General features: G+C 34.8%; 1 protein-coding gene across 1 annotated transcript; it reads left to right on the top strand.

Annotated features, from left to right (window-relative positions):
- Window positions 1–18,857: 18,857 nt before the first annotated feature.
- On the top strand, window positions 18,858–25,234 carry LOC140875357 (high mobility group B protein 15). Its single transcript, XM_073279021.1, has 8 exons — window positions 18,858–18,977; window positions 20,556–20,791; window positions 21,464–21,542; window positions 21,851–22,013; window positions 22,103–22,213; window positions 22,665–23,083; window positions 23,377–23,845; window positions 25,126–25,234. Exons 2-8 carry the CDS (start codon window positions 20,589–20,591, stop codon window positions 25,188–25,190), a joined length of 1,509 nt encoding a protein of 502 aa, XP_073135122.1. The 5' UTR covers window positions 18,858–18,977; window positions 20,556–20,588; the 3' UTR covers window positions 25,191–25,234.
- The last annotated feature ends 378 nt before the right edge of the window (window positions 25,235–25,612 follow it).

Here is a 25,612-nt window from a genome sequence, read left to right as displayed (position 1 = left end):
GAACCATTCCGTATAGTTTGCGCCAGTCAGTTTGTTTTGTTCGAGAATCGAGAATAATGGATTGCGCGAGTTCATTGTAATGAAATACTGAAAAGAAACAGACAATAATCAGTGATTGCTTAATTAATTTACTAAGACATAAACTATGGCGAGATTTATTTTATGAATTTCACTCCCACTATTTTAACGATTTCACTACCCTCTAGTGAAAACGAGAAACTGGTTTCCTTAGTGGGAACATGGAGTCCAATTGACAAATCATAGTCCCAAATAATATCAGCCAACCATAATTTTCAAAAGGTAGAGCCCAATTGCTTCCAAAGCAACCCCCATGTTTTTACCTCATGTCCAATAAGAGCCCAATAATATGACGCCGTTTATTGTGACATGTCAAGATAACCCATCAACATTAAGTTGTGATGGACGGTCTCCATGTGGATCCCCAATAATATGAGCCAATCCCATGGGAGTTCCACCCAACTTACAACATGTATCGATCCAATGTACAGCTTTTCGACGAACGGGCCCCCCCAATAATATGAGCCGGACCATGCCCGCGGGTAGCATCTCATACATTGATCGTTGATGGAAGGTAGGAACATTTAAACAATATTTAAATTCCCTTTTGTTAATCTTGATATTAATTTTAAGTCATATTTAAAATGAGGGATTTTAATTTTGAAAATTTGTCTCATCATTCAATAATTTGTATGCTTGCGATTCATGAAATTTAGTCTAAACATGCATACAACAATAATATCATATATTATATAAAGGATGATCGACCCCAATAACTAATTAACCTGTGGTTGCCAATCACGAGTCTAATTCCAATCCTAGGTGATATGCAAGTATGCAATGCAATCCTATTACATTGAGCTTCCAATTTACATTTTTTCGGTCTTTATTGTCTGTTGGCCCCACCATTGTCTTCAAATCTTTATCTCCCACTAAGTCTAATAAATTTACAATAAATTTCGATGATAAGTAGAGGATACATATTTAAAGGTAGGAACGGGCCATAAATCAGGTCCACCTTTTATTACATATGACAAATCAAATTGGGCCATAAACCAAGCCCATTAATAAAACCCAACAACAATAATAAAAACCAAATGTAAACAACCTAACATACACCTATAAAATTGGTCATGGCAATCGATAATCCTTTCATCCAATATTTAATTCAATAATTAAATCATTGGATAACATGCAATGGAAATTTAATTAAAAAGATAAAATCAAATTTTATCTAATATATTCATAAGATCATATCTTATCATCAATTGTACCAAAATAATTAATTTTATAAAATCTAATTTAACGGATAAAATTTATAAATTTTCCAAAAATTTAAATTTATCCAAAAATCAATTTTAAAAATTTCGGACTCAAACAATTTGATCCGATGCCTCGTGGACCAATCAAAACAATTTTTGATCGGACCAAAAACTAAAATTTAAAATTCAAATAAAAAAAACAATTTTAATTTTCCGGGCTGCCCGGGACGTTCGCGAGCAGCCCCGCCTCCACGTGGGGCAGGGTAGCCCCACGTGGGGCTCGGGCATGGGCAGCCCGTCGCTGCCCCTGGGCAGCGCCCATCGCTGCCCGTGATGCCCTTGAAATTTAATTTAAAAATTTTGTTTTCGTTTCTCAAACCCGAGGCTTTAAAAATTTTGTACAATCGATAAATTTTAATTGTTTGATCTGAGAGCAACCTGGCTCTGATACCACTGTTGAAACACGTTTTTAGATTAGTGTGATATGATACCCGGAGCAGCGAAAGTTTAAAAATTTTTATTTTCTTATATGGAACAATTCCATATCATAGGTATCAAATCCTAACGATTAAAATCAACATGTAAAATAATAATAACAATTAATATTTTACCTCTTCAAGCTATGGCTTGATTATAGACACCAACAGATTAATCTGCTCTTGTTGTAAATCCCAAGAACTGATGACTCGCTCGATCAATCTCCTGAATTAGGTCCACAAACAGAAAACTAAAACCCTCTGATTGATTGCACTAGAAATCAATCAGATGTTTATCGAAAAGATTTACAGATTTGATCTGTCAATTCAGAATGTAATTTTCCAAAAATCACAAAATGAATTTTCTCTAAAAAAGGAGACAGAATTCGAAAATCTCCTTAGAACTGTTCTAGGATATTTCGAAAACTATAGATGTGTGTGTTGCAGTATTTTCGAAAATTGCAAGACAATAAATTAGTGATTTTTGAAAACTACACCATCTACTATATATAATTTCTGTACTGGATTAAGTTATATGTCTAATACGACACTAACTCCTTAGGGCCCATTATCCATAACTTAATCCCAACAAGCCAAGCCTGTTATTATAGAAATTAATATACAATTCATCTTGACTCCGATTGATAAACCGATTTCACAAATGTGCACAGAAACCATTTCTGCACCTTTTAAAGTCAAGATAATTTTTCTGAATCCGAATTCAGTGATTTTCAAAAATGCCCATCCCTATGTCATTTTAGGAAATTCCACTCCCTTTAGTTAAGAAGTCCAACTTCTCTTTCGCTAAATTTAACACTTTAAATTTAACTATCTCAACAGGGATTAGTAATCCATTACTTGTGTGACCCTCAATGGTTCAGGGATATAGCTAGATGTGAGCTCACAACTCCTTGTGACCCGGAACAATAATTTCCGACTTACCCATCGAATCATGGTAAGAGCGCCTAGCAATATCGCCCCATGATTCCCTAGGTATCACTGATAGTGCCTGCAAGAACCAGTAGGTTTTGGTTAGCGTACAGTACGGTCCCTTCATCCAAATATCCCGATCAAATCAACAACCATTGGTACATCGAGAGTCGTTCGAGATTCGATAACTATGCAATGCATCTTGAAGATCAAATAGTGACATCGCATGTGCTATTAGGAAACCAAGTAACCTAAATCACATCGAGTACTCTGGCCAGAGATTTGTCACACTAATATCTCCTCAGATCACATAGGATATCCACACTCGCAAGCGTGTGGTGAATCCTTGACAACAAAGCATCGACTCCTATATGTGTCGTAACTGTACCCAATCCCGACACCTGATGACCCCAATAGAGTCGGTAAACGAGTCAAAGCACAGTACTAGCATATAGAGTCTCAATGATGTTTCAAGTAGTAAGGACTAATGGTGTACAACCAAAACCGCGGACTTTATCCACTCGATAAGTGATAACCACTTGGAAAGTCCGAATAGGGTAGTTCGATCATTCATCATATGAATATCCATTTGCATGCTTCAAACATCTCTATGTTCCTTACCAATGAAACGTGGTACTCTGCATCGCAAATGCTACTCTCAAACTCGAACGATCCTTATCCTTATTATCGGAGGGCTCAATCGACTAGGAACAGTTTAGAATATACAGTGACTATAAAATGTGTTTCATGATAGACATCCCCATGTTCTACCACATCTTACATACACTATAGTATATTCAAGGTCTTTATCAAAACAACAATAGTATATCACAATATAACAATATGAAGAAAGATAAAGTCATTGCCATTAATAAAAGTGTAAATTATATTAAACAAAAGATTGTTTATACAAAGAGTCATCAAAGCCCTTAGCCACAAGTTGGCTCACCGGGCACCCACTCTTTCAATCTCCCACTTGCCCTAAAGCCAACTAGTCATACTACGAAGACCCATTGCTTCGCGATGTTTGTCAAATAATGGTCCTGGCAAGGGCTTAGTAAGTGGATCAGCGATATTGTCTGCAGAGGCCACTCTTTCGATAGTGATGTCTCCTATTTCCACAATCTCCCGGATGATGTGGTATTTCCTCAGTACGTGTTTGGATCTTTGATGAGACCTTGGTTCCTTTGCCTGAGAAACGGCACCCGTGTTGTCACAGTAAACCGGGACTGGACCAACAACTTCAGGAATGACGCCCAACTCTTGGACGAAATTCCTCATCCAAACGGCCTCTTTAGCAGCAGCTGATGCTGCAATGTATTCTGCCTCAGTGGTGGAATCCGCTGTGGTGTCCTGCTTGGAACTCTTCCAAGAGACAGCACCGCCATTGAGCATGAACACAAATCCAGAGGTTGACTTCGAGTCATCCACGTCACTTTGGAAGCTAGAGTCGGTATAGCCTTCCAATTTTAGTTCTCTTCCTCCATATACCATGAACATATTCTTAGTCCTTCGTAAGTATTTAAGAATGTCCTTCACGGCTTTCCAATGCATTTGACCGGGATTAGCTTGATATATGCTCGTGACACTCAGAGCAAATGCTACATCCGGTCTGGTAGATATCATCCCATACATGATACTACCTATGGCTGACGCATATGGTACATGTGTCATTTTCTCTATCTCTTCATCAGTCTTGGGACACATAGACTTGGATAGAGAAACTCCATGACACATGGGTAGATGTCCTCTCTTGGACCCATCCATTGAAAACCGTTTCAATATGGTGTCGATGTAGGTTGATTGAGTGAGTCCTATCATTCTCTTAGATCTATCTCTATAGATCTGTATCCCAAGAATATAGGATGCCTCACCCAAATCCTTCATCGAGAATCTACCTGATAACCATATCTTTGTTGACTGCAACATCCCTACATCATTCCCAATGAGTAGAATGTCATCAACATAAAGTAGTAAGAATGTCACAGCATCCTTAACTACTTTCTTGTACACGCATGGTTCCTCCGGGTTCTTGATGAAACCAAAATCCTTTATTGTTTCATCAAATTTCTGGTTCCAACTTCTTGATGCTTGTTTTAGACCATAGATTGATCTCTGAAGCTTGCATACCTTATGCTCGCTTCCCATGGATGTGTAACCCTCAGGCTGCTTCATATAGATTTTTTCCTTAATGTCTCCATTAAGAAAAGCAGTCTTCACATCCATTTGCCATATCTCATAGTCATACCAAGCAGCTATGGCAATAAGGATTCTTATGGACTTGAACATTGCAACTGGTGAAAAGGTTTCATCATAGTCAACTCCTTGTCTTTGAGTATAACCTTTCGCCACCAATCGCGCCTTGTAGGTCAATACCTTACCATCAGGCCCAAGCTTTCTCTTGTAGATCCATTTACACCCTATTGGAACAATTCCATCGGGAGGATCTACTAAAGACCAAACTTGGTTTGTATGCATCGAATCTATTTCCGACTGCATAGCTTCAAGCCATAAATTTGAATCCGCATCAGAAATTGCTTCCTTGAAGTTTCTTGGATCACATCCAACATCGGGTTCATCTTGATCCCCTTCAAGAAGTAGACCATATCGAATAGGAGGTCTAGAAGTCCTCTCGGATCTTCTAGGTATAGGAGTGTCTATCAATGGTTCCTGAGGTGTAGGATCGTTATTTTGTATTTCGGGTTCTTCTCGAATTTCTTCGAGTTCCATCATCTCGCCTTTCTTATCCAATAAGAACTCCTTCTCCAAGAAGGTGGCATTCCTTGAAACAAACACCTTTGTTTCAGCAGGATAATAGAAATAATATCCGATTGAATTCTTCGGATACCCTACAAAATAACATAAGCTGAATCGACTATCCAACTTATCTCCCACTGTCCGCTTCACGTAAGCAGGACATCCCCAAATCCTCAAGTACGAATACTTAGGAGCTTTGCCATTCCATAACTCGTATGGTGTTTTGTCCACTGCTTTAGTGTGGACATTGTTCAACAACAATACCACCGTTTCAAGCGCATAGCCCCAAAACGAAGGTGGAAGCTCAGTGAAGCTCATCATGGATCGAACCATGTCCAACAAAGTTCGATTACGACGCTCCGATACACCATTAAGCTGTGGTGTCATAGGAGAAGTCCACTGAAAGAGAATCCCATTCTCTTTTAGATAGTCCAAAAACTCGGTACTTAAGTATTCTCCACCTCGATCCGATCGAAGTGCTTTAATACTTTTACCTAGCTTGTTTTCTACTTCAGCCTTGAATTCTTTGAACTTTTCAAATGCTTCAGACTTATATTTCATTAAATATAAATACCCATACCTAGAATAATCATCAGTAAAGGTAATGAAGTAGGTGTGGCCATATTGAGTACCAACTCTAAATGGACCACAAACATCTGTATGGATCAAATCCAACAGATTTTGACTACGCTCAGGTTTCCCCTTAAAAGGAGATTTAGTCATTTTTCCTTTTAGGCAGGATTCACAAGTAGGTAGAGAGTTAATATCAGACATATCAAACATGCCCTCTCCCACTAGCTTGTTCATCCTCCTTGAGGAAATATGACCTAGCCTAGCGTGCCAAAGGTTTGCCGGGTTTTGACTATCGATTTTCCTTTTGTTTGTTGTTGCCGGTTTATCAACATAATTTATTGGAACGTCTTTTAGTTTTAAGTTATATAGATCATTTTCAAGTTGTCCATTTCCAATCAAACATTCATTCTTGTAAATATTGCAAATCCCATTCACAAAATTGCAAGAATAACCATATCTATCAAGCATAGAAACAGAAATAATGTTTTTAATCAAATCTGGAACAAATAAAACATCTCTCAAAAGTAACTTAAAACCGTTCTGCAAAATTAAATAAACATCTCCCACAGCTTTAGCTTCAACTCTGGAACCATTTCCGAGCCTCAGCTGGGTCTCACCCATTCTAAGCCTGCGACTTCTTGTCATCACCTGCAAATCATTGCAAATGTGAGATCCACATCCGGTATCCAATACCCAAGAAGTAGTATTAAGTGAAACATTTATTTCAATATAGAACATACCCTTCGCAGTTCGCAACTGCTCTAGATATTCCTTGCAGTTACGCTTCCAATGACCGGGCTTCTTGCAGTAATGGCAAACATCCTTGGATTTTTCCATGTTTGAAGCCTTTGTCTTGTACTTCTTCTCGGGTTCGATTTTCTTGGGTGGGGCAGAACGTTTCTTACCCTTTTTACTTGGCCCCTTCTTAGCAGAAGAAGAGGAGCCCACCAAGAAAGCCGGTTTATCCTTCTTTAATGTGGATTCATATGTCACAAGCATATTGACCATCTCTTCAAGGGAGGCCTCTATCTTGTTCATATTGAAATTCACCACAAATCCGTCAAACGAAGAAGGAAGATATAGAAGTAGTAAGTCCACGTTGAGTTCATGCTCCAACACCAAATCAAGGGTTACCAACTTCTGTATGAGCCAAATCACTCGTACCCCATGATCACGGACCGAAGTCCCTTCATGCATGCGACACATCATTAGCTCCTTTACAGTAGCGAACCTTTCAGCCCTCGATTGAGCCCCAAAAAGTTCCTTGAGTTGTACGTGAATGTCAGTAGCATTCACGGTGTCCTCAAATTGCCTCTGGAGTTCATCAGACATCGAGGCTTGCATATAGCATTTGGCCTTGATATCATGGTCCCACCATGTATCAAGTTTGGCTAACTCTTCCGGACTTATATCAGCTGGTGCTTCCTTCGGAGGAGATTTTTCTAACACGTAGAGCATCTTCTCCGAAGTCAAGACAATCTTCAACTTATGGAACCATTCCGTATAGTTTGCACCAGTCAATTTATTTTGTGTAAGAGTGGGTGCCCAGTGAGCCAACTGTGTGGCTATGGGCTTTGATGACTCTTTGTATAAACAATCTTTTGTTTAATATTATTTACACTTTTTAATGGCAATGACTTTATATTACTTCATATTGTTATATTGTGATATACTATTGTTGTTTTGATAAAGACCTTGAATATACTATAGTGTATGTAAGATGTGGTAGAACATGGAGATGTCTATCATGAAATACATCTTATAGTCACTGTATATTCTAAACTGTTCCTAGTCGATTGAGCCGTCCGATAATAAGGATAAGGATCGCTCGAGTTTGAGACTAGCATTTGCGATGCGGAGTACCACGTTTCATTGGTAGGGAACATGGAGATGTTCGAAGCATGCAAATGGATATTCATAGGATGAATAGTCGAACTACCCTATCCGGACTTTCCAAGTGGTTATCACTTATCGAGTGGATAAAGTCCGCGGTTTTGGTTGTACACCATTAGTCCTTACGACTTGAAACATCATGGAGACTCTATATGCTAGTGCTGTGCTTTGACTCGTTTACCGACTCTATGGGGGTCATCAGGTGTCGAGATTGGGTACAGTTACGACACATATAGGAGTCGATGCATTGTTGTCAAGGATTCACCACATACTTGCGAGTGTGGATATCTTATGCGATCTGAGGAGATATTAGTGTGACAAATCTCTGGCCAGAGTACTTGATGTGATTTAAGAAATGGTTTCTTAGTAGCACATGCGATGTCACTAATTTGATCTTCAAGATGTATTGCATAGTTATCGAATCTTGAGCGACCCTCGATATACCAATGGTTGTTGATTCGATCGGGATATATGGATGAAGGGACCGTACTGTACGCTAACCAAAATCTACTGGTTCTTGTAGGCACTATCAGTGATACCTAGGGAATCATGGGGCGATGTTGCTAGGCGCTTTACCATGATTCGTTGGGCAAGTCGGAAAGTGTTGTTCCGAGTCACAAGGAGTTGTGAGCCCACGGCTAGCTGTATCCCTGAACCATTGAGGGTCACACAGTGTAATGGAGTTTTAATCCCCGTTGAGATAGTTAAATTTAAAGAGTTAAATTTAATGAACTAAGGAGTTGGACTTCTTAAATAAGAGTAAGGGAGTAGGATTTCCTAAAATGACATAGGGATGGACATTTTTGGAAACCACTGAATTCGGATTCAGGAAAATTTATTTTGACTTTAAAATGTGCAGAAATGGTTTCTGTGCACATTGGTGAAATCAGTTCATCAATCGGAGTCACGATGAATTTTATATTAATTTCTGAACGAGCGGGTTTTGCTTGTCGGGCCCCAGCTTATGATTAATGGGCCCTAAGGTGTTAGTGGCCTGCATTATAAATAAGTTATTGCAGTACAGAAATTAGAAACAATAGCTCATTATTTTTGAGAGAGAAAAACCGAAACCCTAGCCTCTCCTCTAGAATAATCGGCCGAACCCCTGCCTTGCTCTGCACGAGAAATTTCGGTCTGTGATTTTGAATCGCAGTCAGGAATAACGAATCAGATTCGTTTAATCTCTTCGCAGAAAAACTTCTGATAGATTTTCTAGTGCAATCTATCAGAGGGATTAAAACCTCATTCGTGGACCTGATTGAAGGAGTTCATCGGTTCCAGGGAGAGACAACAAGAGCAGATAAAATCTGTTGGTGTCCAGTAATCTCGTTGCGAGATTGAAGGTAAAATTTAATAATTGTTATTTGAATTTTACACACACAATAATTTAATCGTTGAATGGTTGATACCCACACCATGGAATTGTTCCATGATAAAAATTTTAAACTTCCGCTGCACCGGGTATCAATCGTGATTGATCTGACCGCCAGTTTTTCCAACATTTTGTTCGAGGATCGAGAAAAGTGGATTACGCGAATTCATCTTTATGAAATACTGAAAAGAAACAGACAAATATCAGTGATTGTTTAATTAATTTACTAAGACATAAAATAGGCGATATTTATTTTATGAATCTCACTCCCACTATTTTAACGATTTCACTACCCTCTAGTGAAAACGGAAAACTGTTTTCCTTAGTGAGAACATGGAGTCCAATTGACAAACTATGGTCCCGAATAATATCAGCCAACCATAATTTTCAAAAGGTAGAGCCCAATTGCTTCCAAAGCAACCTCCACGTTTTTACCTCATGTCCAATAATGGCACAATAATATGACGCCGTTTATTGTGACATGTCAAGATGACCCATCAATATTAAGTTGTGATGGACGGTCGCCATGTGGATCCCCCAATAATATGAGCCGATCCCATGGGAGTTCCACCCAACTTACAACATGTGTCGATCCAATGTACAGCTTTCCGACGAACGGGCCCCCCCAATAATATGAGCCGGACCGTATCCGCGGGTAGCATCTCATACATTGATCGTTGATGGAAGGTAGGAACATTTAAACAAATTTAAATTTCCTTTATTTATCTTGATATCAATTTTAAATCATATTTAAAATGAGGGATTTTATTTTTGAAAATTTGTCTCATCATTTTTAAAATTTTGTATGCTTGCCGGATTCACACAATTTTGTCTAAAACATGCATACAACAATAATATCACATATTATATAGGATGATCGATTCCATTTCTAATCGACCCGTGGTTGCCAATCACGAGTCTTAGTCCAATCCTAGGTAATATGCAGTATGCAATGCAATCCTATTACATTTTGCTTCCAATTTACATTTCTTCTGTCTTTATTGTCTGCTGGGCCCACCTCCATCTTCAAATCTTCATCTCCCACTAAATCTAATGTATTTACAATAAATAACAATGACAAGTAGGGGATACATTTTTAAGGGGTGGGAACGGGCCATAAACCAAACCCACTTTTATTACATATGACAATTCATATTGGGCCATAAACCAGGCCCATTAATAAATCCAACAACAATAAAAACAAATGTAAATTCCTAACATACACCTACAAAATTGGTCATGGCAATCGATCATCCTTATCCAATAATATTTAATTCAAAATTAATTTATTGGATAACATGCAATGGCAATTTAAATTTAAAAGGATAAAATCATATTTCATACATAAAATCTTATTTTACATACAAAATCATATTTTATCTTTTTATCAAATAAAATCATATTTTATCTATAAAATCCAATTTTATACATAAAATCATATTTTACTCAATATATCCATAAGATCATATCTTATCATCAATTGTACCAAAAATAATTAATTTCAAAATTCAATTTAACGGATAAAATATTTAAATTTTCCAAAAATTCAAATTTATCCAAAAATCAATTTTAAAATTTTCGGACTCGAACAATTCGATCCGACGCCTCGTGGACCAATCAAAAACAATTTTCGATCGGACCAAAAATAGAATTTTAACATATTAAAATTTAATTTAAAAATTAAAAAATTAATTTTTCCAGCGGACCGCCCGGGACATTCCCGGGCTGCCCGCGCCCTAATGGGGTCGGGCCGGGCAGCCCGGCTGCCCCATCGCTGCCCTGCGCAGCGCCCAGCGCTGCGCTGGGCAGCGCCGTGCGCCGCCCTGTGCTGCGCAAGGCAGCGCCGTGCGCTGCCCGGGTTTTGCCCGGAAAAAAAATTTTTTGTTTTTAAAATATTTATTTTGTTTCAAAAACCGAGGCTTAAAAATTTTTGTACAATCGATTAATTTAATCGCTTGATCTGAGCAACCTGGCTCTGATACCACTGTTGGAGAACGCGGCGATCAGATCAATCAGGATTGATACCCGGTGTAGCGGAAGTTTAAAATTTTTATATGGAACGATTCCATAATGGGTATCAACCTTACGATTAAATTGTGTGTGTAAAAATTAAATAACAATTATAAATTTTTACCTCCAATCTCGAATCGAGATTATGGACACCAACTGATTGCTTTGCTCTTGTTGTATATCCCTGGAACTGATGGACGAACTGTTCTTCAATCAGGTCCACGAACGGATATTTAATCCCTCTGATAGATTGCACTAGAAAATCTATCAGAAGTTTCTAGGAAGAGAATTAACGAATTTTATCCGTTAAACCAGACTGTAATTCAAAATTCACAGACTGGATTTTACCGAGCAGAGGGGAAAAGGGGGCGGCCACTTCAGAGAAAAATACTAGGGTTTTTCGAAAATTTGTGACCTGTTGTGTGTAATTTCTGTACTGCAATAACTTATTTATAATGAAGGCCGCTAACAGCTTAGGACCCATTAGTCATAAGTTCAAGCCCGACAAGCAAAGCCCCCATGTTCAAAAATTAATATAAAATTCATCATGACTCCGATTGATAAACCGATTTCACCAATGTGCACAGAAACCATTTCTGCACCTTTTAAAGTCAAGATAAATTTTTCTGAATCCGAATTCAGTGGTTTCCAAAAATTCCCATCCCTATGTCATTTTAGAAAATCTTACTCCTCTACTCATAATTAAGAAGTTCAACTTCTTTGTTCATTAAATTTAACTCTTTAAATTTAACTATCTCAACGGGGATTAAAAATTCATTACTCTGTGTGACCCTCAATGGTTCAGGGATACAGCTAGCCGTGGGCTCACAACTCCTTGTGACTCGGAACAACAATTTCCGACTTGCCCATCGAATCATGGTAAGAGCGCCTAGCAACATCGCCCCATGATTCCCTAGGTATCACTGATAGTGCCTGCAAGAACCAATAGATTTTGGTTAGCGTACAGTATGGTCCCTTCATCCATATATCCCGATCGAATCAACAACCATTGGTATATCGAGAGTCGTTCGAGATTCGATAAATATGCAATACATCTTGAAGATGAAATAGTGACATCGCATGTGTTACTAAGAAACCATTTCTTAAAACACATCATGTACTCTGGCCAGAGATTCGTCACACTAATATCTCCTCAGATCGCATAGGATATCCACACTCGCAAGTATGTGGTGAATCCTTGACAACAAAGCATCGACTCCTATATGTGTTGTAACTGTACCCAATCCCGACACCTGATGACCCCAATAGAGTCGGTAAACGAGTCAAAGCACAGTACTAGCATATAGAGTCTCAATGATGTTTCAAGTAGTAAGGACTAATGGTGTACAACCAAAACCGCGGACTTTATCCACTCGATAAGTGATAACCACTTGGAAAGTCCGAATAGGGTAGTTCGATCATTCATCATATGAATATCCATTTGCATGCTTCGAACATCTCTATGTTCCTTACCAATGAAACGTGGTACTCTGCATCGCAAATACTAGTCTCAAACTCGAGCGATCCTTATCCTTATTATCGAACGGCTCAATCGACTAGGAACAGTTTAGAATATACAGTGACTATAAAATGTGTTTCATGATAGACATCCCCATGTTCTACCACATCTTACATACACTATAGTATATTCAAGGTCTTTATCAAAACAACAATAGTATATCACAATATAACAATATGAAGAAAGATAAAGTCATTGCCATTAATAAAAGTGTAAATTATATTAAACAAAAGATTGTTTATACAAAGAGTCATCAAAGCCCTTAGCCACAAGTTGGCTCACCGGGCACCCACTCTTTCAAGGGGCCAAGAGGTAGAGATCCCACCGCCACGTACACTGGTTTCTAGATTGATCAATCGACATGACATGTCACACAACATGGATATAACATTCAATAAATTTTTATGTTATGATATGCCCTAATTATTATGCATGATGAATATGTATGTTAAGATTAAGTATAATATGTTTATGTTATGATATGCCCTAAAATTATGCATGATGAATATGTATGTTAAGATTAAGTATAACATTTTTATGTTATGATCATGAAATAGAAATGTTAAGAACATGCATATGTATATATATATATATGTATATATATATATATAATATTATGTATATTGCATGTATTCTATGTTGCATGGATTTTAGCATGTTGTTATTATGAGATAGAACGTGTTGAGCCTCTAGGCTCACTAGAATTAAATGGTACAGGTGAGTAAGCAGATGAACTAGAGTATATTGTTCTGACTGGAGGTGAAGACGTATGAGCCTCTCTTCAGCTGGCTAGCCCGTGACCTATGCTCGAGTTTTTGTTTTGAGTGGATTTGAATATTAATACATTTTCCGCACAAGTTTTAATATTTATTTTGAGTTTATGAATTTTATGTGGAGGATTTTAAGGGGTTTTGATTTGGATGTTTAATGCATAAATTTATGTTTATTTTAAAAAATATTTAATGGCTTGCAATATTATGGAAATTTTTAAGTAGAATATTTTAATGGAAAATTATTTTATTTTGAGTTTAAACATATTTATATATAATTATTTTTTTTATACGTTCTAGATATAAAATATTAAATTATATATAAAAAAAATTCAGAGTAGTAGTAGTCGTTTCACTTCTTGTTCTTAATGTGTTAGAATCTTGGTGTGATACAAGAGTAAGTAAGTAGGTGTGTGTTGTTGAGAATTATTTGGTTTATGTTGTTGTGTGTGAATGTTGTATGAGTGGCAAAGGTGGAAAGTCTTATTTGCTTAAGTGGCTAGTGATGATTTTTGGGTTAGCTAATGTGCCTAGTACTTTCATGGAATTGATGAGTAGTATTTTGCATGAATCTAGAGATATATTTGTTGTGGTATACATTGATTATATCATAATATATAGCAAAATTTTTAATGTACATGTTGAACATTATAGAATTGTGTTAATCATGTTGGGTATGAAGTTTTTTAGTCATGAGCATGTTAGAAAGTTGAATGTATTTCGTGCAAGAGAACTTGTTGATTTTGGTATAAGTTCTCAAGGAGTTCGAACTGCTAGTGACGAGTTGATCAAGTACCGACGAGGTAAGAAAAATGTGGTAGTTACTACATGATCACAAATATATGATTTCTTATCTCTTTTGGTTACATGATTCTTATGGTTTGAAAAATACTTGTGCAGTGTTTATGATAAATTTTATGTGAGCAAGTATTTGTTTTAAAAAAATAAGTTTTTATTTATATGTTCGTCATTGCATGATTTGCTTGATGAAAAGGTATATGTCTTGAGAATGAAATTTAATTTTGAGAGATCCAAAAGAATGAGTCTAATGGATGAATATTTGTTATGGTTGCATATGAAGAGATATGTTGAGAGGAGTTGTGAGTGACATATTTCAAGTGCATTGTTTCTTATTCCTAGAAAGCAATGGTTGTACTTAACTATGAACATTGTGTTGGTGTTAACTAGGTCTAAGAAGGGGAGAAATTTATTATTTGTAATGCTTAATGGAGTAATAATCATGTTTTTGCATGGTAATGCTGTTGAGTTGTTTAATTTGTGCATGAGAAATTTCGTGAGTCTTGCTATGGTTATGAGTGTGCAAAGTACATTATTGCATGTGAAAAATAATTTTTAAGTTTTTAATTCTTGTGTGGTTTTTTTTTGACAAGGGGCAAGATTTGAAGACAAATCTTTTTGAAGAATGGGAGTCTGATATGAATCTAGGAGGTGCTCGAAGATTCATATTATTCCAAAAATTGTCTCGTGATTTGCCGTCAAGAATTCAAGGATTTGGGATCCATGGAAATTTAGTTGAAAAGCATGGAAATCATTTTGAAGGAAGCTATAAGGTTATCGAAGCTCAAAAGGATCAAGGAAGTGAAGAAAATATTGAAGAAAACTTTTATTGTTCAATTCGAGCCTCAGGCGCGCCCGCGCCTGCCTCTGCGCAAGATGTGCGCACACACACTCAGTGTGTTTTGTGTGTGTGCGTGAATTTTTATATTTTGTGATTATTTTCCTATTTTGAGAATTTTAAGCCTACTAGGAAACTTTTAGAAGATATCTTTAGATATATTTAGATTTATTTTTTCAATATCTTTTATTATTTTGGGTTGTAATATAAATACCATACATTCATTATTTTTGAATAACAATTCAGATTCAGTTTATACAAAAATTATTGAAATTATCTCTAGAATTTTATACAAAGTTTTGCTTTGGTTTTTCAAATCAAACTTTTCACAGTTTAATTACTTGAAAACGTTTGTCAATTGATTTCTCACTGAAGATTGTCAGATACAAGTTATCTGAAAGTTTTCTTTGGTTTCGATTGTCGTGATTTTTGTTGTTAATCGTTCCGTCGATTAAAGGTGAAAATCCAAATTCTATCAATTTTACTTGTTTCAAAGATTGAAAAAAACTTTTTGGATCTTTTGATTATTGGTTAGAGGGTGCGATTTAATTTATAATCGTGTTTGCTAATCTTACTCATCAAGATTCATATGACTTCTTCTATCAATATCCTCTAATTTTACGAAATACTCCATTTTTCTATTTTTAATTTCCAAACATATTTTTGTTCATCACCTTGTTCATTATTTCTATTTGATGTTTATTATAAATATTAAAATTACACATAATTAATCAAAAAAAATAAAACACTTCAAATATATTAAAAATAGATAAAAAAAATATTTAACACTAAAATTAATTAAAAAATTTAATGAAATTTAAAAATATGAAATGGACAAAAAATACAAAAGGACCATTATTCGATTTTCGATGATGACATTTTCGCAATTTATGTCAAAAGAGATGGGTTGGAGTCATCCCCCTCCTCTATTTTGGGAAATCCTCCATTAAAAAGGAAGGTTGGAGATGCTTTTTGAGCAAAAAAATTAAGGTTTAGTGATGTTTATAGTAGCATTTTGAACTAAGAGGTGTTTGACTGAGCTTATAATTTATATAAAAAACTTATATATAAGCTGATTTGGAGCTTATAAGCTGTTCAAATCTGCTTGGTAAAATTTTTTTCAAACAACTTATAAGCTGTAAAAATAAATTGTTATAAAATGTCTTTTTAAAAGTAATGGGAACCTTAATTTTTTTTTATAAGCTGTTCAAATCTACTTGGTAAAATTTTTTTCAAACAACTTATAAGCTGTCAAAATAAATTGTTATAAAATGTCTTTTTAAAAGTAATGGGAACCTTACCTTTTTTTTTAAAAAAAAAGATCTTACTTTAACAATATTTTATCTCTCTAAAATATCATTGCATGTTTTCATAAATATCCGTCTTATCTTCCACCTATTAAATATTATTTTTAAAAAATTTCCAAATAACATACATTTTTTTAAATTAAAATATAAAATAATTTTTTTTAATATAGGTTTATTCTAAAACTATTTTCGAATATGTAGTCGTTACATTATCTTCATAGCATTATACTCTTTTTGATAATTTTTACAATTGCAAGATATTATAATATTAAACATATATATCCACATCTTTATGCAAATGCAATAATCTCCTACACTTCCTCCGACATATTTAAATTTATTATTAATATTTTATATTTGTTACGACTCAAATTAACCATTATATCTCTCTTTCACGACTTATATTTATTATAATTTAATGATATCTAGTTCTTATGAAAATATTGTCATATAATAAAAATGGTTGCTTTAAATAAACTTTATTTTACTTAAAAAATAATTACATTAAAATAATATATATTTTTAAAACAAATTTGTTTATTCGTATATATACATTCAGATAAAAATAAAAACATTGATTAAAATTTAGATATCAAAATTTTTAACTAAACTAAATTCTACTGAAATTAAACTTATAATAAAATATTAGAAAAATTATATGATTATGGATATTGAATTTTTCAATTTTTTTATAAAATTTCTTAAATCTTAAATTTTGGAGAAAAAATCTTTATGCATCAAATTTCAATTTCTGATCTTGAAGTATTACAATACCCATTTGCTTATTAACATCAATTAATTTATCTTAGACAAAACATAATAAATTCAACGTACAAAAAAAAAACCAACCAAACAAAGATATAAAATATTGAGCGAATATTATCACATGTCCACTCATCGAAAATTTTAAATTATACTAATTTAATGAATCTTAAAATATTAGGATAAATATCAAATGTGATATAATTTCAAAAATATATTTACCCTAATAATATAATAAATAATACACATGACCAGCTTTCGGTTTTGCAATCCATGATATTTTTTCTATTTTTCAGGTGAGTATTGGTCTATATTTTGGTTTTTAGCATATTTTTCTTGGTTTTTAGTTGGTGAAAATTCAGATCAGAAAGTCTATAATTCTATTATTGCGTGTATATATATCACAAGACGTTTAGATTTGGTAGAAGAAGAGATTTTTTAATGTTTAAATTGAGAAATTCAAATATTGGTATTCATAATTAAATATTCTTATAATATTTTATTATATTATAATTATTTTTCAAAGTTTAATTTAAAATATTAAAGTAATTTTTATATCTTAGATTTTAAATAATGTTTTTACTTTTCTATTATGAATGTATATACGTGTATAAAAATATGTATTTATGATTATAAGATTATATATTATTATAAATAGTTTTTTTAAGAAAAATTAAATTTATTTGCAATAAATTTTTTTATGTGTCAATATTTCTATAAATACGAGATATTATTGTATTATAATAAAGGCAAGAAGTGAAAAAATATATATTGGTTAATTTGAGGAGTAGTAAAATATTAATTTACTAAATTTAAATGTGTAGGATGAAATGTGGGAGGAAGTGCAGGAGAGGATTGCACTTGATCTTTAAGTTGTCTAAAATAAATTTATCCAAACTTTTTAACAACTTATTTCTAAAATAAGTTGCTTATAAATTCCTAAAACAATTTTTAAACTCTAGGAGTTATAAGCTATTTTTAATAATTTTAGTCAAATATCTTCTAAAAGTTGTTAGTAGATTATCGGGGTTTTCTTTTTCGTATTGTATTTGTATCACAAGTTTTATTTTTATTTATATTTTTATGTATATACGTTACTATAGAAATTACATAAAATATAATGAAAATTTAGTAAAAATAAAATAAAATAAATGAAAACGTTTGGTGCAAATAAAACGAACAAATACAAGAGAAGATTATAAAAAGGTTATTGTGAGCCACGTGCATGATAAAATTTGGAAAATTAACCTAAAAATGTTTTGAAAATTAAGATTAATACTAACAATAGTATTTCCCTTAATCTAAAAATTATCAATAACAAAAAAACAAAAATAAAAATAACTCTTCAAATTCTGATAAATGACTCGAGGGCCTATCCGTCAATATTTCCTTAGTGGTGATTATTTACAAAAGGATTCAGATATATATCTTCGATCCTTAACATTTCATAATTTAAAAGTCTTACCTTAATTATATCAAAAATCACATACAAATCCGAATGCAAATAATATTGAAATTTTTTGAATTTTCAGCCATTTTGAAGGTAAACCTACGAAGATCATAATGATGTTTCTTCAAGATGCCATTTTTGTTATAAATATAATAATAATATAGTACAAATACACTGATATCACAAATTAGGTAGTATACCTAAAATCATATATCTCCACCATGCAAATTTACCTTCCGTTGGTATGTCCATTCACATTTCTTTCATTGATCGGAGAAAATATTTTCGCTTTCAGCAGATAAATTATATATTACCATACATTTCCAAGATTTCATTCTTGTATAATTTTTGTGTGTCATTTCATTTTTCGTTTTTTTGTGGGGTTACATATTTCATAGATCGAAATGATATATTTTATCAAGGAGAATTCCAAGTGGGTGAAAAAAGTACTGATCTTGAAATATGAACGTGGATTTCTAGAAAAGATCAATCTTTTTTGAAAGAGGGGGAAAATAAATTTTTGAGATACCCACGTAGGATTCTTACTGGCGGAATCTGAAAACTCGTCAGAGGAAAAGGGCTGGATTGGATTGAATAGAATAGACATCTGCATCTTTTGTTAATGCATGGGATTTTTTCCTTTCCTATCAAAACTGTATATCCTGTAGTAATTGCTTGTCATTTCTTTTGAATGTCAGCTAAAGATTATGTAGCCGGCATAGTGTTGCAGTATATACAGTTCATTTATATTCTTTTTTACATGTAATAACGAGGGAAAAGTGCTGATTCTATGGGTTTAGGTTCTATATTTGCTTACCTCTAAAAGGGTCCTGCATTTAACTATTGTACATTTGGAAATATTTTGAAATCTGGTTGCTTCGCAAAAACCGATGACCCCAAAATGTTATATAGCAGTTTTGTGGGGTTTTTGCCCTTTTGCAGATTCAATTAGTGTTATTTGAGTTCCGTAGCATTTTTCTTCTGATTCAACTTGCGTGGAAGGAATTCATTGAAGGGATTTGGGTTGTGGGAATGGGCAAAATATTGGTTAAAACAAGAATATTCGTGCATTTATTTGAAAAGAGTTATCTTTCTTTTTTTTTTGGTTATCCGTATAACAAAAATTTCTTGGTGTTGAGGAAGAATTGATTGCTGCGGCAGCTAGACTAGTGTACTTTGTGCTTCTCTCGGGCTTTGTTAATCTGCTATTGGGAGTTAATTTATTACTAAAGTGGGGTAGTTGCAAGTGTGTTTTAATTTGCATTTATAGATCTCAGAGGAAATCTGGTATTTCCCCTCCTTTGTTCTCTTGAGTGTTACAGTTGTACGTATTCTCTGTTCCTCCTGGCTGTTTCTTTTGGTCTTCTGTCTGCATTTCATGTCTGTGTTTTGGGACTTTGTCCCTTTTTAGTGAATGCATTTTACATACCATAATGTATTCACATCTGCAATGATACATATTCATGTTTTAACATTCACTCTTAATATAATGGCTATTGTTTCACGAAACTTGTCTCTTTTCTTGGTTGAGAAATGTATTTACTCTACTCTTATAATAAGCATTTTGGATTCTCTGAGCTTATGCATGGATGCAGTTTCTGTCTGCGTTTCAAGTCTGTGTTTTGGGATTGTCACTTTCTCTTGAATACATTTTATATAGCTTAATATATTTACATCTGTATGATTCATGTTAATGTTTAGCTCATGCTTAATGGCTAGTGTTTTATGAAATTTTTCCGTTTTCTTGGTGGAGAGTTATCTTATTATATTCTTGCAATAAGTCACATTTTTGGATTCTTTGAACTTCTGTGTATATGCAGTATAGACTGTGAAGAAAGTGAAGAAGATTATTTATGGTGGAGAAAGGAATGGTAGAGGGAGGTGAAAGTGAAAAGCTTTCAATGGAATCGTCCTCTGCTGCAAACAACTGCCAAACAGCCCCTAGTTTTCATTCCTACCCACCTCCATTGGCCACATATGAAGATGTTTTCAGCTCACGGGAGCTGTTTATGGAAACTTTAAGGAAGTTGCATGCTTCCATGGGAACTAAATTCATGTATGTGCCTCTATTTCGAATTTTTCGGGTTCCTTGGACCTCTCTGTACAGATAAAAGAGGTGGTCTCTGTGGAATGAGCAGTTTATTTGCTTTTCGAATGAAAATATTTCAAATTTTTCTAAACGAGTAATACAATAAATGTGAGTTTTAAGTGTGAATGTGGTGTTTTTATGATTGTAGTGTAGGGATTCTTGTGCTTTTTTCAGATTAAGATATATTTTGTCATGTTCATGGAACAGTATCGAATCCGGTTCTAAAAATTAACTATATATGGCAAACACACAAGCACGAAGTAAAAACATTTATATTTTTCTCAGAGATGCAACTTTAATCCCATATCCGACTTGAAGACGAAGAGTAATTTGTTTTGGACATGTAACTTTATTCATCCCATGTTTTATTCCAAGATCACGAATACCTCTAAGTTGCTAGAAAATATGTGCAGAATAAAACTGGTTGAATTTATTGACACTTGAGCACCGGTCATAGTATGTCTACCCCTGTATCTTGCTAATCATTTGATGTAGAATTGCCCTGCTGTTGGATACATTGCACAGTTTATACTGGATCTTCATTTGCCTTGGGAATCTGCCACTGTTTTCTGATAATTTTCGTGCTCTTATTCGCTGAGTTCAGGACTACACTAACTTAGTTGTTAACATGGTTTTCAGGATTCCCGTTGTGGGAGGTAGAGACTTAGACTTGTATCTCCTCTTTGTGGAAGTCACTTCTCGCGGTGGCATTGCAAAGGTTAGGTTGATCTTCGATTTTGTCTCTTCTACGTTTAACTTGCTGATTTGGTTCGTTCTCTTCGATGCTGCTTAGATTGTACATAGGCAAAATGTTCAAGAAAAACATACAATAATGGGAAGACGCAGAGAATAATTTACTTTGATAAATAATTCATGTGCACCATCCTGATATGTTAACCAGAAGCAGCTCTCCTGTTAATGAGAAATAAAATCGATCTTTTTACGCACACGTGATGTGACCTTAGATTAAGTTTTGAGAAATCAACTGCTTTATAAACTTACTGATGCTTGACTTGATCTATACAGGTTGTAAAAGAGAGAAAATGGAAGGATGTTACAGCAGCTTTCAGCTTTCCCTCCTCAGCGACAAATGCTTCTTTCATACTTAGAAAGTATTATGTCTCATTGATTTACCACTACGAACAAATCTACTTCTTTAAAGCCACATGTTGGACTCCTTCAGCCACCGGTCAGTTTCAAAGTCCAACGGTTGTCTTTTCTTGCATTTTTAGAATATTTTTCTTGACTCACGGGGCAGTATGCATATATATACTGCAGATGCTTTTCAATATGTATCTTCAAGTGCTGCTCAACCACTAGCTTCCACTGAACAAACTCATGCAACTTCAGTACAAGATAGAGTTCCTCCGGCAGCACCAGTGTCCGAAGGTTTTCACTCATTTCTTTTCTGCACAATTCTTGATCATTTTCTATTGGATGATTCGGTAATGTAGGTAACTCGCTATTAGCTTATGTGTTTCGGAGTACATTGTTTACCAGGAAATTACTTTTTTCATCTTAAGCTTATTGGCTTCTTTGCAATTCATCCAGCATGTATAGGTTCCATTTCATTTTGTCCAGCATCAAAACTTTTAGTGCATTTCATCCCGTTTTGACACAAGCGCACATAATGCGGGGAAAAAGGGGACAAAGGGCTTAGAACAGGAGACCAAAAGTTTAATTTTGGTGATTCTAGATTCTACACAGGATGACAAGAATATCCAAGTCATTTCCATCTGAAATATGTTCAATCCTTACTTCATTTTCATCATTGACAAGGAATTTTTTGATTTATTTACATTCTGAACTACAGTTTCTTTTTCCTCTGGATGATCTGCAGTATCAGTTGCACTATCAGCCGGTACCGCAGTTTGTGGTGTGATCGATGGGAAATTCGAGGGTGGCTATCTTGTTACGGTAAAATTTGGTTCAGAGGAGTTCAAAGGGGTTCTTTATCAAGTACCCAGTAAAGAAGCACAGACAACTCCCAGCCATCACAACTGGCCTCAAATTCAGAAAGATTTTCTTCAAAATATGGACGGTTCCAAGACGAAACTGGGGGCTCCACGTCGCAAACGTAGGAAGAAATCCGAAATGAGGAAGAGGGATCCTGCTCATCCGAAGCCTAACAGAAGTGGTTATAACTTTTTCTTTGCCGAACAGCACGCGAGGCTGAAACCACTTTATCCTGGAAGAGATAGAGAGATAAGTAGAATGATTGGTGAATTATGGAACAAGTTGCAAGATCCTGAAAGAACTGTAAGTTTGTACAACTAAAAAATGAGCTTTTTTTCGCAACTGGCTGACGGTTATTTTCGTAAAGCAAATATGTGAGCGTAGTAGTTGCTAGAAAGTTCATCATATAAAATCTCATATGAAGCACAAACAGCTTATAATCTCTATATCTAGCATGCTTTGGTTTCTGTATCGTAAAATAACAATCTATCTCATATTCCATGTCTCATCAACAGGATTGTCATTCCCTTGATCACTCGTTATGTGTTTAAAGCATGAAATATGATAAAAGGTTCTTATGATCTTGTTAAATTCAGGTTTATCAAGAGAAAGCATACAAAGACAAGGAACGATATAAATTGGAGATGGAAAACTATAGGGAAAGATTACGGACCGGACAAGTAACCAGCACCGCGTTGCCTGTACAGCAGCATCCACGGGCACCAGAAGCTCACTCGATGGATTTTGACAGCAACCTCAACTTGGAAGGTGGTGCCACATCAACTTACGGGAACGATCATGAAACCAGTTCTGACGACAGCAACAAAAGTGAGAAAAGTAACTTGGAAGAGTATGACAAGGACCCTGTTTTCGGGGCATATTCAGGAGCAAATATGGATTTGAAAAACGTAGATATTGGAATCATGGCTGATGAAGAGGCATTTGGGCCGCAAACAAGACAAGAGAAAAGTACGGCGGTGGACGTTGCAATGGAGGGAAAGGAAGTGCTTACAGGTGGTGAGGATGGAGTATCAGTTCCTGTCGAAGAGAAAGAACTGATGCCAGGTAGTACTAATGGTAACGAATGAGATCTTGTTGCAAGAAAAGGCCTTGAATTTATTTATAAAAAAAAAGGGCCTTGAATTTATGATTTCATTCTTGTTAATTCTATCGGTCTTTATGTTTAGTTTTGATGTTGCTTTGGGATATCTCTGGTCTCTGCTTGTGTTTATAATGAACTTGTTCTAGTCCTGTTAGAAATTTGGTAGATTAGAAATTTGTAATTAATGATATTGATTTTTTAAATATTTATTTCTTTGAAGTAGCGTGAACAACTTCTATATCTTTGAAATATTTTTTTATCGATCAATATAAATAGTTTTATTACTTACTTTTCCAAATTATCCTTTTATACTTTTCTAAACCTACCAACTGATAAATTCTTTTCCATATTATTGACTACCATCTTTTTTCACTTTATATATACATATATATATATATTTATATCAGTCAAATATAATATATCGATAAGATAAAAAAAATATTCACCAAATCCCTTGTTAAATTTTGAAAATATATTCTTCTATGAAAATTTAATAGACATTTTAGCCTTTGACTTTTTATAATAGTTGCACATTTCACGTTTGTCAGGGCGAGTTGTTGAATATGAATGTTGGTTCTAAGTAACTATTATATATATATATATAGAGTTTTGCTATCTTGCCCACCCATCGTGCCCACCTATTGTGCCCATCATGAGGTGACACTCAACTATTGGACGCACAATTCATCACATCCAATAGTTGAGTGCCACCTCATGGTGGGCACATTAAGTGGGCACGGTGAGTGGGCAGGATAGCAAAATTATATATATATATATATATATATAGATAGTTTTGATCTCACGCACTTTAGGGTGGTGGGGGTTCTACGTATACCCATATTCAAAACAATTCCGATTGTTTTGAAATTTTTACGGTAGAATCGTCTCAAAAATGCGAATGCAATGATATATCATATGATACAAATTCCGATTGACTGAAGGTATATCGTTGATAATCGAGAGTAGTTGTGAATTTGTTTTTGTGGGAAACTTATCTGAGGCTTTGTTATTCTTGATTCGTCCTTGCTTTTGTGTTTGTTTTTTTTTCATTATGTTTTTTTTGCATGACTTACTCGAGGGCGAGTAAGGTGTAAGTGTGGGGGAATTTGATAGTTATGTTTGTGTTGCATATTTTAATATCATTTTGTTGTTGTTTTGCATTCGTTTATGTGTTTTTATTATGAAATTTGTTCGTATTTCATATTTTGTGTCTGCATAATCTATTTCCCGGTTTGTTTTGTAGGTCGTGCGTTTTGGCGGACGCATGGACGGAACTTTGGAGCAAGAGAAATGCTAAAGATATTTTGAAAAAAAGAGGACCGCTCGATCTGCCAACTTTTACCGATCGAGCGGGTCACGTGAAGTTGAAACCAGTAGGCGATGAAATTTTCTACCGCTCGATCCGCAACATCTTACCGATCGAGCGGCCGCATTATATTTGAAAACAGTAGGACAACATTTTTGCTCGCGATCGATCGGCAGACTTTAACCAATCGAGCGCGAGGTGCTGTTCGGGAAGGAATTTTTAATTATGGAAACTCTTTTATTTTGGACTCTAGACTTTTAATAAGTCTTTTATCCCGTTTTTCAGAGGATTATTATCAGACTTTGAATCTCTCTTTCGAGGCTAGGTTTTGTGTTCTATCTTTTTATTAAATTTCTTCTTTTCTTTTGATTTTTCTTTGGTTTTTCATGAATCGTTGTGACTAAAACTTAGAACTTGGTTGAGA

This window comes from Henckelia pumila, chromosome 1 (assembly GCF_033568475.1).
Source record: "Henckelia pumila isolate YLH828 chromosome 1, ASM3356847v2, whole genome shotgun sequence".
Taxonomy (NCBI): Eukaryota; Viridiplantae; Streptophyta; class Magnoliopsida; order Lamiales; family Gesneriaceae; genus Henckelia; species Henckelia pumila.
This window is presented reverse-complemented; position numbering and strand designations above follow the sequence as displayed.